General features: G+C 32.7%; 3 protein-coding genes and 1 non-coding gene across 6 annotated transcripts; 2 read left to right on the forward strand and 2 right to left on the reverse strand.

Moving 5' to 3' along the window:
• The first annotated feature begins 507 nt into the window (after nucleotides 1–507).
• Nucleotides 508–3,366, forward strand: LOC137815028 (uncharacterized). Of its 2 annotated transcripts, none has more exons than XM_068618044.1 (6): nucleotides 508–964; nucleotides 1,624–1,681; nucleotides 1,840–2,006; nucleotides 2,537–2,612; nucleotides 2,726–2,786; nucleotides 3,020–3,366. In XM_068618044.1, exons 1-5 carry the CDS (start codon nucleotides 818–820, stop codon nucleotides 2,740–2,742), a joined length of 465 nt encoding a protein of 154 aa, XP_068474145.1. In that variant the 5' UTR covers nucleotides 508–817; the 3' UTR covers nucleotides 2,743–2,786; nucleotides 3,020–3,366. The 2 variants fall into 2 exon arrangements, with proteins under 2 accessions (XP_068474145.1, XP_068474144.1); XM_068618043.1 differs by having other exon boundaries at nucleotides 3,023–3,366.
• Nucleotides 3,367–6,708: 3,342 nt separating this feature from the next.
• Nucleotides 6,709–7,870, reverse strand: MEE60 (maternal effect embryo arrest 60). Its single transcript, XM_068618046.2, has one exon. The coding sequence runs from the start codon at nucleotides 7,742–7,744 to the stop codon at nucleotides 7,211–7,213; it is 534 nt and encodes a 177-aa protein (XP_068474147.1). The 5' UTR covers nucleotides 7,745–7,870; the 3' UTR covers nucleotides 6,709–7,210.
• Nucleotides 7,871–8,292: 422 nt separating this feature from the next.
• On the forward strand, nucleotides 8,293–8,364 carry TRNAP-AGG (transfer RNA proline (anticodon AGG)). The gene has a single exon. It is a non-coding gene; the product is annotated as a tRNA-Pro (tRNA).
• Nucleotides 8,365–8,534: 170 nt separating this feature from the next.
• On the reverse strand, nucleotides 8,535–11,940 carry ROPGEF5 (ROP guanine nucleotide exchange factor 5). 2 transcript variants are annotated; one of them, XM_068618048.2, is made up of 8 exons: nucleotides 11,819–11,940; nucleotides 11,228–11,516; nucleotides 10,863–10,979; nucleotides 10,547–10,701; nucleotides 10,373–10,447; nucleotides 9,988–10,278; nucleotides 9,325–9,687; nucleotides 8,535–9,199 (listed from the first exon to the last, which is right to left on the reverse strand). In XM_068618048.2, exons 2-8 carry the CDS (start codon nucleotides 11,514–11,516, stop codon nucleotides 8,714–8,716), a joined length of 1,776 nt encoding a protein of 591 aa, XP_068474149.1. In that variant the 5' UTR covers nucleotides 11,819–11,940; the 3' UTR covers nucleotides 8,535–8,713. The 2 variants fall into 2 exon arrangements, with proteins under 2 accessions (XP_068474149.1, XP_068474148.1); XM_068618047.2 differs by lacking the exon at nucleotides 11,819–11,940 and having other exon boundaries at nucleotides 11,228–11,797.
• Nucleotides 11,941–16,253: the final 4,313 nt, after the last annotated feature.

Raw genomic sequence — 16,253 nt, forward strand, 5'->3', positions numbered from 1 at the left:
AAATCTCACATCAATTAAAAATTATGATATCTTTTTATGAGATTAAATTAGATTTAAAGTTCACTTCTTATTATGTATTAAAGCCATTACAAGTTTACTTTAATAATTATTTGTTAGATTTATGAGATCATCTGCTATCAAACCATTATCAAACTATCCATAATATATAGTGTCACTCGTAAATTAGTAGTTTCACTTTATTTATGAGATTAAATTATAGAAGAGAATTATCAATGAAATTCATAAAATGAATCCTTAATACCGATTGAAATTTAGATAGAATGAAATGAATTGTGAGAAAGATGAAGAAAATGAGAAGGGAAAGTCAAAGATGGAGGAGGCAGACATATGGCAAGAGGGGTTTGGATTTGGGTATGAAGTTGAGGTGGGGCCCAGGGGAAGACCCATGTGTCAAAGAAAGGGAAAGGGATGGAAATTGAATGAGGGGCACATGGGCGCAGCATACTTTTTGGGCTTATAAATACCCTTCTATACGTATCATCTTCTACACATCATCTGCTACCATCACGTGCTCTCCTATCTCTCTTTTCTCTCTTCTCTTCTTCAATCTTCTCTCTCTGCACCCTTTTTCCCATCCATCGTTATCCCTTTTTTCGCCTTCTTCCACACCTGCAAATCCTGTCCAATCTTTTGGTCGTTAAAGGATACATATATACTTATCAAACTAGCTACTAGTTTTGTCCGTTGGTTGACAAAGAAACAAACCTTTATATTATACCTCTCCAACACACATAAAGCTAGCTACCTTCCTTCCCTTCGTTAATCACTATTACTCACACTCTCTCACACACCAGACATGGAGAACAACAAAAAGAAAGTGGCAGGAGGTTCTTCCTCATCGCCACTCACCAACTTTGATCATCTTTTTGGTCCCAAGGACCCCTCCACCACTTCATCTTCATCCACCAGCATCTTTGGCTCCATTTTCCCACCTCCTTCCACTGTATGCATGTCCTACTCTCTTTTTTTACTTTTTATCTATATGCTCAATCTTACTTCCATACCATGACCCTGCATGTTTCTCTTTTCCTTTTCCCAAATTTTCTGTTTTGCCAATATGGCATAGTTATTGTTTCTGACTATACTTAACCAACACCTCTTTTCGGGAATATCATAGCTCTAATGTGTTCCTATAATAACTTCAATGGTTTATGGCTTTAAGCTTTCAGCACCTTGATTCGTTTGAGTCAGTGTGTATAAATAGCACACCTTTTTACAAGGTAGTTATTGAAAGCATTATGGTCAAACTCTCCTATCTAGGTAACTAACTATAACTACACGTCTACAAAAAAAAAAGAAAAAAAAAACTTTTCATTTTTGCTGATATAGTTTTTACCCTGATATATTCTTGCAGAAAATGGAGTATAGTAGTATTTGAGTTTAGCTAGCTGGCAAGCAAATTATTGAGTATGAACATGTAAATTCTTTTGGTCTAGCTTGACATAAAGTTTAGCTTATATGAGAACTTTAAGCGTGAATGAATATGTTCTTGTATGAGTAGTCTTGGACTAAAGTTAATATGAGCTTTGATCTCTGAGTGATATATATAGCATATACTGGTTTGTGAAAAATAATTGACATAACATAACCCTGTTACTATAGGTTGGAGGGAGAGATTCAAGAAAAGAAGAGATGGGATGCAAAAATTATGGAGCACCAGGTTCGTTACGAGACATATACCACTTTGACCTGAAGTACTAAATATGCCCTGTTTCAGTTCATCTCAAATCTTGTCTATAGACAGGGAACATGTGGCTTTTTCAATCCAATTTTAATGTCTGGGCTTATTTAGTAAAGCTTCAGTTGGATTCGTTTCAGGCAATTACGGTTACAAAGGTGAAAGCAGCGGTGTCTCCAACAAGAATACCAGTACCAATTATCAGAATGAGCCAGTGGAGCCCAGCAGTTACTACAGTTCATCAATCTTTTATGGTGCTCAAGAAAATTATTCCCCAAGAACCAGGACCACTGAATCCCACCACATTGTGAGTGCCTTAATTCCCATCCTTTATCATCATGGTCCATGGTGTTCATTCCCAAAGGGATCATTATTTAATATATATAATAATATTTCTAAGTACAACCTCCACTGTTTTTACATTTACTTACACCTATGCTTTTGCAGCACATATGCTTTATCTTTTATACATTTCCCTTAACCTTGCTTTCATATGAGATAACAGAAATTAAATCACACTTTCTCTTTCATAGCTTTCCCTTTAACCCCTGAAAGATAAGTGTAAACACCAAAGCCAAATTCTACTTAAATTGCTGACCATGATTGAATACATCATTTTTTTTTTGTATGGTAAATTTTGACAACAAATGGAGAGATTTAAAAAATAATATTTAGAAGTTTAATGAGAAACCATGTATGCATGGTTTATTTTTCATTCATGCTGCAAGGATCATTGGCTACATATAAATAAAACAGTAACCCTATAATGCAATGAAGCTGAACTGCTATATACTTTATAGTTGTAAAGATTTACATGCATATTTGGCATTTTTGCAGTTTAAGAAAGATAAGGATGATGATGACCCAAATGGTAATGATTCAAATAGTGCTTCAAGAGGGAACTGGTGGCAAGGTAGGACAATCTTGGTTCCACGTAGCAGAAGAAAAAGTAATAAACAAAAATTCTAAGTGAAGCAAAATTTTCTGACTTTATTATAATACCTACATTATTTTCTGTTTCTGCAGGTTCTCTTTATTATTAACATCTGCGAATGTATGCAAAGCTTCTCATCCTGTAGTAGACCAGGTGTTTGAAATTCAAATCTAACTCTGATAATTTTTTCCTTCTGTTTTTAACTGTGTATAGAGCTAAAATTCACGAGGTTGAACATCATATTTTCTCCTATGTAATATACACTTCTGTTTCTTTTTTCCTAAGAGGTTCATAGCACACACTGCTGGAAAATTCTATATACTTTTATTGATTCACATTCAGTATTTAAGAGATGAGGTTGAAACATGGAGAATTTGTTGATTTAGCAGGAGGATATATACGTTGGCAGTGCTCTAATTAAGTAGGGAAATAAGAGACGGTTGCGGACACTAGAACTCTTCGACATGTGTGGAGTCCTTTTTGTCACAGCTCGCACATATAAGTTTGTAGCACATGATAAGTCAACCCTTAGTAGTTAGTACGTAGTAGCTTCAACCCATAATTACTTGCTGTTGTGTTCTTGTTTCATGCAAAAAGTTTCCCACTGGTAACTCACTTTTAGTAGTGTTCTAGAATCATGTGACCTTGTTGCATGTACTTTAAGGTTTCCCTTTCTATCCGCTGCTGTTGCATGTAGCATTCTGTGACTTATAAATAAGAGTTGCATTTATAAGCTTGCCTTTTCTCTATCGTTTTTTTAATAAGGATAAACTCAAATCAACAAAGCCACCACCAAAGCTCAATACTAATTAAACAGATGTATAATATGAAAAATGAAATAAATAAATAAATAAAACTCCCAGTAACATTAGTGATAAGTCCACTTAAGAGTCAACAAATTGAAATGATCAAACTCAATTCTAAAAGCAATTTGACTGAATTAAATCAATGATGTAATATAAGTTTGAATTTTAGTTAAAAAGTTAAGTTAAATTTAAGTGGAGTTGAAAAAAACACCTCTAGAGAATTACAAGTTATGCTAAAGGATACATGCTTCTTTTGTTTTAAAATAAATACTTTTTTATAGTTTTAATATTTAATTTTAATAAATAGTTATCTATCTTATTTTATTTCAAATGTTTTTTTCATAAACAAAAAAATAATAATTCAATTGTTTCATATTAAAAATATCATAAGAACTTTATTGTTACTAAATTATAAAAAATATTTTAAAACAATATATTATTTTATTATGAAATAATAAATAGCTCTAAAATATATTTTTTTATTTAAATTTTGATAAATAATTTTTAAAATAAAATAAGGGGTATGAGTTCCCCTTTATTAAAAATATAAGTAAGGTAAATTAGAAACACACAAAAATATGTATACCCATTTAAAAAAACTAATTGAGGATCTAAGTATCATTTTATTAAAAGCATAATAAATATGTGTGTCCAGAGAAAATGAAATTTTTCTAAAAATGTAAGTTTTATACATTATGAAAAAAATTTGTTAATTATTTTTAATAAAATCTCTCTTTATAATTATTTTTAACCCTTAACATTAAACTTGACTTAAATATATACTAATTTCTAACTCTAATAAAACTAACGAGTGGTTGGTAAGGAAAGGCAACAATGCATCATGTTCACATTTATTCAACAATGTATTCCCACACAATCCTTGAAATGTACCATTACTGGGTTGTTGGACAACTTAAGGTAAACAAGAGAGTTATTATAATCATTTTCCATCCAAAACTTTATAAAAAATAATTAATATTTTTTTCTTATATATTGTTTTTCTTTAAAAAATTATTCAATACAAAATCCCAACTCACACTTAACTTTCATAACACTTACATATTTACATGGATTGAAATTTTTCGGTCAACTAATAAAAATTCCCAACAAGAAAATTATTTAATAAAAATCAATTTTAAAAATAAAAAAATAATTAGTTACTATAATAATTAAATTAGATATTATTTTAGAAACTAAAAAAATTATTAGTTTCTAAATTAGTATTTAATGAGTTACCAAGATTTTTGTTACCAAATTTAAAATCTAAATAATTGGTAGTTAAAATCTTGATAACTAATTAAATATCAATCTAATTTAATTACTATATTAACTAATTACTTTTAAATTTTAAAATTAATTTCTATTTAATAATTTTGTAGTATTTTATTAAAAAGATAAATCAACATAAAACTAGCATTTCTAGAATCAGAAGTTCGTCAAGATGTGATTCTCACTCCAAGAAATCTCACACAAACAGTTTCAAAGGAACTCAAGTTTGAAAAGAGAGTTTGGAATCTAATCAAGCTTGAAGATTGTTATCTCCGAGATCCATGTAAGCCAAATTAATCAGATTCATCACTCAATAAGATGGAATTTTTCCAGTTAAATTGCTATAATGTAAGGATAATATGGATAGTTAGGTAAGATTTGAAAAACAAAGCGGAATCTTGTCGGCAATATGATTGAAGTCTAGTTCCAAACCAATTATTCTTTATAACTCACAAATTCATGAGATGGAGTGCCATAAGTGAAATCATAGAACCAACTTTAAGGTTGTGCAAATTGGTTAGATTTACCAAGAATAAAGAAGATGACCCTTTAATATCTTGCATCCTGAGTTGCGAGTTTCCAAATGAAAAGGGATATACCATAAAAATTAAGGTTCTTTGAGTGGATATTCACTGTTTTTCCTGCACTTCCATATGTTCTTCTCTTATCTCCATAAATTTTTGTATTTTCAAAAATATCTCTCTGTAATATTTTGGATTACATAATTCAATTTTTTTTTAAATTCGTAATTAGCTTTCACATTACATAATCCATAAACCTTCTTTAAGATGCATGATTAGTTTTCGGATTACATAATCTGAAAGTCTTTTTTAGCTTCTGAATTATGTAATCTGGAAGTTTTTTTTCAAATGCGTGTCCGGATTAAATAATTTAGAAACTACTCTACGAGGATGACACAAGAAGGATAAAAATGTATTTTTACGTTTTGTATGGGGTGCCAGAAGAACATGCGAAGGTGCAGGAAGAAACAATCATGGATATTTTGAAGAAAGAATTTGCCAGGACTGATGGCAATTTCTTCCTGCACCCAATCCATTGTGATCGGCACTCGACGAACATTCTAAAATTCAATTGTACCCTTGTCATGTTTATTTTGAAAAGGCTTGTAGGGTGCGTTGATGCCCTCATACCTTCGCGCAACAATGGAGGACCTTCGCGCTCCTGACTTCATCTTTGTTCCTTCCAGTCAACACTACGCTGCTGCCGAAAAAATGTCAACCAAGATGCGGGGATGCGAACGCTCGTGCGAGAGATGGTGTTGGGTGCGAGAAGGGCAGAAACGAACTTGAGTGTGTGATTGAGTGCAGAAATCACTAATCTCTAATTTTATTTTTATTAAGAATAATTTGGTACTTTCACAAATGTAATTGGGTGCAGATCCAATTTGATTGAGTGTTGGAAGAATTAGTAAATGGCTGATGGAAAAGCCCATATGGTAAAGTAGGTCTTATTTACGGGGCAATCCAATGCCGCAAAACAAAATAAAAGTCGGTAAAGTCGTTTGCATGTAATAAAACAATCCTTTTGAGTCAATCCAACAGTTCAACTTTTTTCGCTAGTATTTATAAGCTAAAGAGAAAAATACATTTTAAATGCTTTTTTAATCAAGAAAATACTCTAGTCCTAATCAAGAATCAATAATGCGTGTAAAAGAACATTTAAAACTTTTATTCAAAGTTAATATTAACTATTTTTAGCTTGAATTCATTTTAATTCGAACTCGTTGTAATTCAAAATTTGTAGTGTTACATTTTTTTAAAATTTATTTCATACAAAATAAAATAAATATAAGTAAATTTTATAGAGATATATAATTTAATAATAAACTAAATTTTTACTAAAATTTAATTTAAATTTCAAATGAATTTGGAGTTGATTTTATTAATTACACACTCTGGCCAGTAGTCAGAAAGAAAAAAAAGGTAGTGGACCTTACAATTCACTGGCACTACTAAACCCTAAATTAACACTTAGATCATGACGAAGATGAAGAATGATTCTACTAATGAATCTTGGAACCAAAGGCTCCGCTCAAATTCCAATGAAACTGTACATTGTGTTTGAAAAATCGATTGAAACCCCTAATATCAGTATTGTTTGGTTGAACTAGAAGTATTCTCCGCTGGAGAGTAAAAAGCTAATTCCAGAAATAGCCAAAACTCGTTTATAATGCTAAATTTTTCATCAAAAGTTCTTTCATACACTCTAACATTGAGATCTACCTTATCATCAAGCATCTGCTTGTATTGACAGGGATGAATATCTCAAAGCTTGATTCAGAAGGACACTACCAAAGTAACACTTCCATTTCAGAGCATATCCGTATTAATTTACACTCACTCGGGGTCAAATCTCTGAAAATATCGCGAATCGGAGTTTAGAACTTCTCGTAAGGTCCAAAATTCACTAGAAATCTAAACCTCTGCAACTGCGACGAAGAAGCATAAAGTAGCCGCATCAAACATTTCATTCACAGAAAACCTAGCGAGTGAAAGCGTAGAGAACGAGCGAGGCGTAGATGAGGAGCGCAATGGGGACGAGGATGAGAAGCGGGACGACGGCGGCGTAGGTGTGCGAGCTTCCGCAGGCAAGCGTTCCAAGCTTGATCTGAGCGACATTGACGAGCGCGAGCATGAGGAAGGAGCAGCCGAAGACGGATCCAACGGCGGAGACGAGCATTCCGATGCGGAGGGCGGTGCGGTTGACGTGCACGACGAGGTGTTCGACGACGGCGGGGTAGTGGAAGGAGGTGGTGCGGGAGAGGCGGATGGCCTGCTTGAGCGCGAGGGCGACGAGACTGGAGAAGAGGAAGGAGCTGAAGGAGTAGACGTGGAAGGCGACGAGGTTCTCGGCGATGGCGGAGGTGGGAGCGCACGCCGGATCGGAGTTGAGACTGTTCTGCGGATCGTTAGGGTTCCATGTTAGGCCTATGAAGACAGCGAGAGTGAAAAGCGAGTTGACGTTCACTATCGCGTCTAACGCGGTGATGTGAAGACTCGTGAAGGAAGAAGACATCGCTATTGTTTTCCTCAGACAGAGAAAAGAGAAGAAAAAGAGAGAAGAAAACGAATATTGATGAAATGGACTCTCACGGGAAACGGTTCACTGGTCAGATATATGCCTGCAACCAAACACTTTTGCCGACCCGTTTCTTTAAATACAATAATTTATTAGTAGTCACTGTGGGTCTTCTTTGCGTTTTTAACAGTTTTTTTCTTTTTTTAACCATGATAATAAATAAATGTTTGTGGCGTTTATCTTGACCAAAATTTGTAGAAAACAGCGTGTGCAAATTCCAAACAACTGAAGTAGTAAGATAGGAAAAACTTTGAAATAATTGGACAAAGCTTTTTGAAATATTAAAATTGTGATGACCAATAAAGTCTCATAAAGTTGACATTTCATTATGTGATTGCAAATCTATTTTCAAAGAAAGTTGCAGAAGCAACCTGACAAAGAGGAAAAGCGTACACGTTTGGTACTGTAATGTTTAAATATGGAAATCATCTACAAATTTTAGGCTAAATTATTTTGAACTTTTATTTGCACAATACAATCAATCAGGGCATTTGGTCTAGTGGTATGATTCTCGCTTAGGGTGCGAGAGGTCCCGAGTTCAATTCTCGGAATGCCCCTTTATAAAACTTTTTTTCCCTTCACTTTTATCAGCTCTCCTTTGTCAGCGACCACGAGAATACATCCCCTTCAAGGAAGAGGTGGTTTCAATAAATTGACAAAATATCATTAAATGTCAACGTGATTCAGCATTTCTAAATTCAAAAACCAACTGCTTCTGATCTCACTGTGAATTTGAATTCTCAATACCAATAAATATATATTCCTCGTGAATGATACAAATGTAAAAGTTAAAAAATATATAATAAATGCTTCTTTATAAGTTTATGCTCCACTAAACTAAGTAAACTTTGTGCCACCGAATCTCAACAACCATAATTGGTGGCTCTAATGGATAAACTTTGGTAGTCATTTGGTTTTGTTTCTCTCACGTTGTTGTTCAGTTTTCTTGCTACTTGGGTTCGAACATTTCACCTCAGTTGAGTTGCTGCATATCTTAGTGGTCTTTGTCTCTACTCCAAGATAATTTGACAGCACTCTCCTCACCCCAAAGCCACGACGTTGAGGTTTGATGATGTTGTTGTTATGGAGGAAAGGAGTTCTCTCCCCTCTTGCAGGACTAATGAGTGGCACAGAAGCTGGTGAAAAGCTTGGCGTGCCAACTGCTGCTTTGTGCGGAGTAACAGTGCCTGAGACAGACACCGAGTGTGGACGTGTAACCTTCTTCTGCTGAGAAACCACGTTAGCTGTAGCAGTAGTAGGAACCAATGCAAACCTCTCTGAATGTTTGGTCAAGTCATCCACATATAGCAAATCATCTATACGAGCTACAATGTTAAATGCCATGCTCTCCAAAACTCTTGAGTAGCTCTCTAGCACGGATTTTCCAACATCCTGAAATGTTGGTGTAAAAATGTGTCAATCATATACAATTATGAAAGTTTCTAAAATGGAAAAATTAAAAACAAAGGGATAACTATTTTTATTAAAAAGGGATAGTTTTTCAAAAAGGAAGCAACCTTGTTGCACTGGATCTTGCTGGTATCAAGGGTGGTTTGAGTTAAGCCTGGGAACCGTTGCCTCAGGGAAACTAGAATGTTTTCAGCTCTATCTGCTAGCAATTCTCTCTTGTCTCCATCAAGCATGAAGTCCTTGACCATTTCCCATGATGATTTTGTGGTAGAACGGTTGGGCCTTGGTGATGGTGAGAACCGAGAGTGAACTCTTCGGCGCCACACATAAATTGCTGCTTCCACACGGTTTGCAATCTCTAATGCAACATGTTCAGACGATATGTCTAAGCAATCAAGAAGGTACTCTTGGGAGAACTGATCTGATGTTATGTAACGGTAAACAAAATCCCCCAAGCAAGTTCTTCCATTCTGCACAAACCCATATTCAAGACAACGTCATAATCTCATTGCAGGTATTTAAGTTTAAGGAGTTAATCTCTCTTCATAGATTATTTTGCACACAGAAACCTATGATCAAACCATTGACCACATTGCTTCAGTAACGTACATCCAAAAGAAAGATGTGTGATAGTCCCTTAACTTTTTATTAGTAGATAACCAAGGTGCGTGTAAATTTTGAAATAATCGATATTGTTTGTTTGGTCATTTTCTTAATCATGGAATGTCACAAGGGGCAAAAGTCTATCAATGATAGAATTTAGATTAGACCTTGGGAAGAACTTCCAAATATGACTCGGGAACTTCCATTTCAGCCAAAGCAATGTTGTTGATAGCCATGGCTGCTTTCAGTATTTGGTTTGCACATTCTCGAGAGTAATTCAAGTGTTTCCTTGAGTCTTCACTGAGTCCTGCAGGGGGGACACGAGGTACGGGAAGCCACCACTTCTCTTCTTGCCGCTGAATTGTTTTGCGAAAAGAGGCTGAACCATCTGCTTCTGCGGCTACAATTCCTTGGTCTACATACCAGAACTCTGTAGCAGTGAAACTGTCCAAAATTTCCTGTCATAAAAGAAAATGTACATTAAGGCCTCAAACATTCAATGATGTCACAGAAATTACCAGTGAGCCATGAAAGAACGAGATTAATCCTCACGAGAAGCATGTTGTCAAGTTTGCGAAGAGCTGGAAGGTTCATAAAAATATCTGTCCTAGGCCTGCAAGTCATTACCTGCACAATGCACCATATTAGAAATATCATAATTATTAATTCCCTTTTGAATGAAAATCAAACTTCAGCATTGACATCAAGAATCAATCCAATTTTTACCTCGAGTTTACTCCCATCGGGAAATGTTTGCCAAGAAGGCATCAATTCAACAATGTAATCGCTAACACTAACAAGCCACTCCACCTCTCTCTTCCACATTTCTTTCTTCTCAGAAGGTAGAGGTTCTAGTCTCCATAATTGCCCAAATACAGTTGCTACACGTTGCAAATAATCCAAATTTGAATAAGTTACATAGTTCAAATTTACACCAAAAGACAAAATTCAAAAATTTTGAACCGTTTGGCCAACAAAGACAAACCAAACAGTTTCTCAATTAACCGAGAGCCCATGTCTGTGTGCAAGAAAGAAAGCATACCACACAGATTAGTAATGGCATTAGAGATTGCCAAAGCAGTGCAAACCCCTTTTCCAGAACCTGACATATCTTCACCAAGCAACAATTTTGCAAACCTTTCCTTCATCATGTCAACTTCTGTTTTAAACAAATTAAAATAAATCTAATAATTAGCACTAATTACAGTTATTACACAAAATAACAAAAGGGAGATTAATTAATGACTAAAGAAGGGGTATAACTACTAACTCCAATCAATTCAACTGAAAAAAAAAAAGTCTCTATACAGTAAAATTCCCGTCCACAATCCTTTTCCAGTTTCCAAACACAGCCACGTCCATCTATCATGGTATTCTACAAAAGAAACAGAAAAGAAAAAAACTAACCCGACAGGTTCAAACCAATCCGAGTAAGCTTAGTGTCTTCCGAGCGTGATTTAAGCTTGTTTTCCTTTTCATGAGAGTTAGAGCGCTTGGAGACTGTAGCCTTGAGAATGGGCCAACCAAGAGGAGGGGGTGAAGAAGAGCCTTTTGCCTTTGCTTCTTCAACGGAAACTGAAGAAGTGGATCCACAGAAACTGGTTTCCCTGGAGTCTGCAGTGGAATCCGTGAGACAAGAGGAAACCCCATCTGTTTTGTTTTGAGAAGTTTGGTTCTTGTTGGAAAAAGCATCCATCTGGGAGAGAAAGAAAGCGGTTTGAGTCGAAAAAGGCAAATGGGGCAGTTAGCAGGGAGGCAGATAAGAAGATACTGAGAACGTGGGTTGAAACATAACGGTAAGACAAGTGTGAGGTGGGTTTGAGGATATATGAAGGGACCGCTAAGGATGTTTCATGGAAGAAAAGACGATGTAATGATGAAGACGTGTGGCTTTTTCCGAAAAGGATTCTTCCCTGCACTGCATACTGCACACAACACACAACACACACACACTCTCACACCAACAAATTTGATTTCAAGTTTGAAGGTGTTACTTACCAAAATGCCAACGTCTCTCTTCTGGCTTTCGCTCTCAGAGTTTGAAGCTACGTTCAAAAAATATCAATAAAAAATTTGAACCTGGTAGCTCTGGAAGTAAGTAAGCAGAGCTACACTACACTACAACAACAACACGCTCACCAATCATAATTACTTTTTTGGCCTTTTCATTTGCTCCATAACCAGTAAGTTTTTTGAATGCCATTTGCCTTATCAGTCTTCAGTCTAAAAGAGTTTTCAAATAAATAAAAAAATTCAAAAATTTTACGTACAAATCAATATATACTTAATAATTTTCTTCGTCCCAATAAAATAACTGACATCTCGTATTTTATCATTTTCTTCGGTTTAACTCACAAAAATGCAAATTAGTTAAGAAGTTAACTAAAATAAGTGAGTGCTGATTGGTAAACGATACTTTAATTTTGAAAAATGTAAATGAGTATAAATAACAAATTTTCAAAAGCTTTAAAATAAAATATGGGAGTATACTATTTCAAAATAAAATAAGAGCGTTATGAAAAATATTTGTTAACACGACTTTTTTAGCCAATATTGTTTTTCAATGGAAGTTTAATGAAAGTTGCAAAATCCCCTAAATATTATGATTTCGAATAAATATTAACTAATAAAAAGGTATTCTAAAGAATATGTGTCATGTTTCTGGTATTTGTGTCAAGGAAAAAAATACAGCTTATTTGTATGTAAATAAATTATTAAATTTAGAGAAACAGTCGAAAATCTACTTTCACGGAAATGGTAACAATTTCATGTGTCTTTGAACGTTTAGTACCCTCCTATGATTTCTTACTTATTAGGACAAAAAATAGATAGTATTTTAATTCAAATATAATGCCATTTTTGAAAAGATTTTTCATGGTTGAGTTAGGGTTTGATAGTGTGGGGCTTGGTGAAGTTTGTAGCACTAATTAAAGGAAAAATGGATGTATAATAACATAATCATTTATGTGTATGGATAGAGTGTTGGTATTTTGAAATTTGAATAGCTTGATGGCATGAAATATTTAGGAGCTTCTATTGCAAATGACACCATAATAAGAACACAATTGGTCCCTCTTCTCTTTATCTTCCAACTCCTACTACCAAAGTTCTTGATGGCATTTATTAATATTCAAGTTGTTTGATTCCGTAACAGACAAAAAAAAAAATCCTTAATATCTCATTGCAAATTTAAAAGGTATAATTCATCAACTACTCCACTGAGAAATTTTGCCATGCATTTTTCTTTTTACAGCTACTCCACTTGATTTGGATTATTTTTGTTTTTTATAATGTATTTTTGGATTACCTATAAAAAGTAGGTATAGATTGGTAGATTAGGGTCTCGATATACAACGATGTTTTCCACACCTAAATTCTTGAAAGGAACAAGAAAAACTATCTATTTAACATTTTATTAATATTTTTTTCCAACCAAAATCGTCCTTTTAGAACAAAGTATTAATTTCCATAATATCTGAAAGTCAAATATATTAAATTTTAATTAAAGAAACCAATATCAAATCACATATACTGTGTAAGCAACTCCTTCTCGTATTCAGTTTCTTAAATTGGAAACTGGTCTTAAAAATGTAACATCCAATCACTTTAATTCCCAAAAATAAAATAATTAAAAAATGTCTACAAAAATACTGTCACATTCATCTATAAACTTAATTTCTTTTTATAGTCCTATAATTCAAAAAGCGGGTTAAATTATTGCTAAAACTATAGAAGTTTTTTTTTAATTGTGACTAAAATAGGTAAACAAACTGCAATTTTATTAAACTTATTTTCAGTTTGTTTACCTTCAGAAATTAAACGGCAACATATTACTTTTTTATAAGGACTATTTTTGGTATTTATTCTTTTTAAATATGTTAAATATTCGGTCAGCTGGAGCCAGATGGCAACGTTACATACAGTCTTAGATTTTTTTTTAACTTATCTAAAATTAAAGTTATCATATAATTATTTTGGTGATTCCTTTTCCTGTTTTAACATATATTTGCAAGGAACTATTAAGTTATTATAAAATAATTTTAACTGAGTTATGTTCTCACTTGTTAATTTTTTATAACTATAAAAAATTATAAATATGAAAAAAAAATTGTATGTCGTTTTTCTGATGATAAATATTTTTCGGTATCGGTAATTAAGAGGTTCTAATTCTCGTTATATGATGGGATGAGGATATAGGTAAAAGGTCATCTAATATTTAAATTAGTATATGTTATTTGGTAATTAAAAATAATAAATGTTATAAATTGCATATATTTTTTCAAGTGAGATCAACCAATTCATAGATCAAGCTGGTTTTACGAATTATTGAATTAAATAAATAAAATTTTTACTATTAATTAATCGTGTTAGTTTGACATGATGAAATTCTCATATTTAGTATAAGAAGAACGTAAATATATTGTTAACATTTAGTGTAAGAAAAACTTAAATATATACTGAACCGAAAGATATTTAATAACATGAATAATATATCAAACACAACACTAATAATAATCCAACTATTAAATTATAATTATATATTATCTTGATTGATTGAGCTATACTCTAAAAAAAGAAACAGTGAAATAATGATTAAATAATGTTATTAATATATAATTTAAAAATACTAAATCAAATTTGATGCATTTAAAGGTATCAAATAATTATTTATTAATATAAATGTTTTTATTAATTTTGACGAAAATTATACTTAAAACATATTAAACTTAATTTATAAATAATTAAAATTTTAAAAAAATCACTAGTAATATATATTGATTAAACTCTTAAAATCATTCCAAGCATACACTGTTTAATTACAAAAATTGTACTTTAACAAAAACAAAACGTGATAGTATTAAAGTGCTAATAACAACACCAAGCTTTTTTGACTCGTGACCATTTTTCACGACTTCCGAATTACTATTAGTCAAGGGTTATCCAGTCATTTTGGTGGCAAATTCATGGGCAAAACCGTATTTTACATCAGTTGATAAAGGGCTATCTGGTAATTTGCGTTCGATAAGTCTGTTTTTAAATTTTTAATTAAACCTGGAACCAAGATATGGCCGTTAAGTAGCAGCTAGGCCTTCGTAGAAAGAAAGTTCTCTCACAGCATTAAGATAATCTTCTTTCTTTCATTATCCAATCTAACAGTCTTTTCCAAAATTCATCAATTACTATTAATTGATTAAATTAAGATACGAGTTATTATCAAACTAAATTGGATTCTCTATAACCTATGATATTGTCGATGAGAAAATACCTAAATATGACTTATTCATTTTACAATTATCAAACTAATTCCATACTGCGTATACCAAGGAAATCACTTTCTCGTAAATAAATGCATATAGTCAACTATCATATATTAATTAAAGTTTCGATACTTGGGAAAAATTACCACTAAATTTAAAATAAAGTAGTCTAAATTTAATTATATTTACATAAATGGGATTTTTATTTTAAATGAGAATGATTGTATTGCTTTTTATAAAAAAAAAATTCAAAAGTGATTTTATAATAACTATTATGTGTTTAAAAATAATACATACCTCCAAATGAGTTTACAATAATTAATTTTACTTAAATGATATTTGGAATACAGAAAAGTCCATATTTTTTCATTTTTTTTATGAACCTCGTACCCAGCAAAATTACTTTTAAGAACACGTTCATGATATGTGACAAAAATCCACAACTACTTTTGAATGCATAACCATAAAATTTGCCTAACAATAAGGAAGTGTAGTAAAATTGGATTAAAAGCATGTGTTTTTAATGTGTAAAAAAGTTCCAGTAGGGCATAGGACTGCCGAAAGTGAAAAATTGCAAACTCGAAGAGGAAAGTTGGGAGAAAAATTTGTATGAAACTGCATTTGTTGTGTTCCTGCATTATTGTTTCCCAAACTAGATACAATTCACTTTACATTGCTCTAATTTTAAATAAAAGGCACACCATTACTAATTTTGTATGTGAATCTATATTTTAAAGGTAAAGATAGAAATTATTTAAAATATTTTCAATTTAAAATGTAAATAATTCACATTTAATTTGATCTGACTTCAACCTTATACATGTTTCATTTTGAAAATCATGTACCTGTTTCTGTTCCAAGTTCCAACCCACAAAACAATGATGAAAAACTAAAGGCCAAAAATGGCTGTTGCACGTTGTTTTTGAAAATGGATTGGTTGAAAGTAAAGTGAAAAAAAGGTAAGTAACTGTTATTATATCCGTTTACTAAAGCACATGAACCGTTTAGCTTTCACCTTTTCAGTTCATTGCGGCTTACTTTTTCAAAACTCTTTTTTCTGCCAACCTTTTTAAATTTACTTTCGGCTTTTTCCTCCAGAGTCCTCAAAATAATTGTATTATTTGTTAATTTAATCAAACCCAGTTTGAATTAAAGTCAAGTTATGGATTTAATGA

The sequence above is a fragment of the Phaseolus vulgaris genome, chromosome 1 (assembly GCF_051622355.1).
Source record: "Phaseolus vulgaris cultivar YP4 chromosome 1, ASM5162235v1, whole genome shotgun sequence".
NCBI classification, from domain to species: domain Eukaryota; kingdom Viridiplantae; phylum Streptophyta; class Magnoliopsida; order Fabales; family Fabaceae; genus Phaseolus; species Phaseolus vulgaris.

Excerpts from the sequence above, each read along its gene's own strand:
- MEE60 (XM_068618046.2), bottom strand. The coding sequence starts at position 7,744 with ATGTCTTCTTCCTTCACGAGTCTTCACATCACCGCGTTAGACGCGATA.
- LOC137815028 (XM_068618044.1), top strand. The coding sequence starts at position 818 with ATGGAGAACAACAAAAAGAAAGTGGCAGGAGGTTCTTCCTCATCGCCA. Across the intron at positions 965-1,623 it reads TTTTCCCACCTCCTTCCACT|GTTGGAGGGAGAGATTCAAG; the intron begins GTATGCATGTCC and ends CTGTTACTATAG. Across the intron at positions 2,007-2,536 it reads CCACTGAATCCCACCACATT|TTTAAGAAAGATAAGGATGA; the intron begins GTGAGTGCCTTA and ends GCATTTTTGCAG.
- ROPGEF5 (XM_068618048.2), bottom strand. The coding sequence starts at position 11,516 with ATGGATGCTTTTTCCAACAAGAACCAAACTTCTCAAAACAAAACAGAT. Across the intron at positions 10,448-10,546 it reads CCGATGGGAGTAAACTCGAG|GTAATGACTTGCAGGCCTAG; the intron begins GTAAAAATTGGA and ends TGCATTGTGCAG. Across the intron at positions 10,279-10,372 it reads AACTTGACAACATGCTTCTC|GAAATTTTGGACAGTTTCAC; the intron begins GTGAGGATTAAT and ends CTTTTATGACAG.